Source organism: Babylonia areolata, chromosome 29 (genome assembly GCF_041734735.1).
Source record: "Babylonia areolata isolate BAREFJ2019XMU chromosome 29, ASM4173473v1, whole genome shotgun sequence".
Taxonomy (NCBI): Eukaryota; Metazoa; Mollusca; class Gastropoda; order Neogastropoda; family Buccinidae; genus Babylonia; species Babylonia areolata.
Genome location: NC_134904.1, coordinates 21,736,419 through 21,738,918, shown reverse-complemented (window position 1 = coordinate 21,738,918; position 2,500 = coordinate 21,736,419). Strand labels below are relative to the sequence as shown.

Here is a 2,500-nt window from a genome sequence, read left to right as displayed (position 1 = left end):
TACAAGGGTAAAAAACCCCAAAACAATAAAAACAAGTCACCACTTTAAGCTTTCCACTCAAAGTTAAAAAAAAAACCTTCCATAGTTTAAAACCTTCAAATCTGATTAAAAATGTTCACTTCCTTCAAGAAGTCCATCAGCGCCCACGGCGGGACATCACGAAACAAGGTCTTCAAAGAAATGTCTGTGTCTTGCTAGGCAGATGCCTGACTAGCAGCATAACCCGAAGCGCTTTCAGTCAGGCCTTGAGTGTATGGGGCGTGGGGAGAGAAAGGAGATGGGTTAGGGGGGATGAGGAAGGGGTGAGGGAGGTGGGTGAGGGTGAGGAGGGTGAGGGGGATGAGGGGGGATGAGGAGGGGAGATGAGGGCGGTTCTTGACTGGCCGCAAACCATGCTGGGAGTCATTTTAGGTTGGCCGAAAATGACCCCCGGGTGGTAAAACCATGCAGGGGGGTTAGTTTGTGACTGTCACACCGGCACTCCCTTTAATCAACAAGAGGAATGTGTTTGTTCAAACTGTTGATTGCTGCGGGGTTTAGACTATTGTTTTATTCGTAGTTCTTTTCACTGATGTATTTCTCCTTCTGGGGGCAGGGTGGTTCTGTAGCAAAGGGATGTTTAACGTGTGCAGAATTGCCCGGGAACAGCTACTCAGTCCTTCGAACGGTGCCAGAAATGACGTACCCCACCTGATCATCATCGTGACTGACGGTAATTCCGTCAACAGGACAGCCACCAAGCTGCAGGCTGACCTGGCCCGAGAAGACAACATCGAGGTGGGTGGTACCGTCACTTGGTTCGTGGCTTGGTTGGGATGGACAGTGATGGCTAGTTAGTTGTGAGTGATGTACAGATATACGTACTTGTGAGTTGTGAGTGATGTACAGATATACGTACTGATTAGTTGTGAGTGAAGCACAGATATACGTACTGGTGAGTTGTGAGTGATGTACAGATATACGTACTTGTGAGTTGTGAGTGATGTACAGATATACGTACTGATTAGTTGTGAGTGAAGCACAGATATACGTACTGGTGAGTTGTGAGTGATGTACAGATATACGTACTTGTGAGTTGTGAGTGATGTACAGATATACGTACTGATTAGTTGTGAGTGAAGCACAGATATACGTACTGGTGAGTTGTCAGTGAAGTACAGATATACGTACTGGTTAGTCGTCAGTGAAGTACAGATATACGTACTGGTTAGTCGTCAGTGATGTACAGATATACGTACTGGTGAGTTGTGAGTGAAGTACAGATATACGTACTGGTGAGTTGTGAGTGATGTACAGATATACGTACTGGTGAGTTGTGAGTGAAGTACAGATATACGTACTGGTTAGTTGTGAGTGAAGTACAGATATACGTACTGGTTAGTTGTGAGTGATGTACAGATATACGCACTGGTGAGTTGTCAGTGAAGTACAGATATACGTACTGGTGAGTTGTGAGTGATGTACAGATATACGTACTGGTGAGTTGTGAGTGATGTACAGATATACGTACTGGTGAGTCTGAGGGTGAGAGATAAGTGCAATTGTCGGCTGGTTAAAAAGAAGGTATGCATGCCGGTGATCTGTTGGTAGGATAGGTAGAAACACACACACACACACACACACACACACACACACACACACACACACACACACACACACACACACACTACACAAATGCACGCACACACGCACACATACTGACCCCCACCCCCCGCACTCCCACACACATATGTACAATGTTTGAAATCTGGGTTTGTATAAACAGAGTGGATCCGAAGCCGATCATAGTGAGCGAGATGGAGTGTAGAAGTGAAGGCAGTCACAGAGATAGGAAGGGGCAGATTTGTGAATACATTAATAACAAAAAGTGCTGATGTTGTGCTTTATTCTGTGTGAGAAGTACTTGATTCTGTGTGAGACAGGGAATGAAGACATAAAGGTATGCCTGTGTTGTGTTCTCCAGGTGTTTGTTTAATCAACCAGTCCATGCTGTGATGTGTTCTCCAGGTGTTTGTTTAATCAACCAGTCCATGCTGTGATGTGTTCTCCAGGTGTTCGTTTAATCAGCCAGTCCATGCTGTGATTTGTTTCAGGTGTTTGTTTAATCAGCCAGTCAATGCTGTGTTGTGTTCTCCAGGTGATTGTTTAATCAGCCAGTCCATGCGGTGATGTGTTCTCCAGGTGTTTGTTTAATCAGCCAGTCCATGCTGTGATGTGTTCTCCAGGTGTTTGTTTAATCAACCAGTCCATGCTGTGTTGTGTTCCAGGTGTTTGTTTAATCAGCCAGTCCATGCTGTGTGGTGTTCTCCAGGTGATTGTTTAATCAGCCAGTCCAAGCTGTGATGTGTTCTCCAGGTGTTCCTTTAATCAGCCAGTCCATGCTGTGTTGTGTTCTCCAGGTGTTTGTTTAATCAGCCAGTCCATGCTGTGTGGTGTTCTCCAGGTGTTTGTTTAATCAGCCAGTCCATGCTGTGTTGTGTTCTCCAGGTGTTTGTTTAAT

The 2,500-nt window shown here is 45.3% G+C and overlaps 1 protein-coding gene across 1 annotated transcript in view; it reads left to right on the top strand.

Moving 5' to 3' along the window:
- Positions 1 to 2,500, top strand: part of LOC143302198 (matrilin-1-like) — a 29,183-nt gene that overhangs the window by 7,216 nt on the left and 19,467 nt on the right. Inside the window, exon 4 of the mRNA XM_076616762.1 lies at positions 633 to 777. Coding sequence (XP_076472877.1) covers positions 633 to 777 — 145 coding nt within the window. The remainder of the gene's footprint in view (positions 1 to 632; positions 778 to 2,500) is intronic.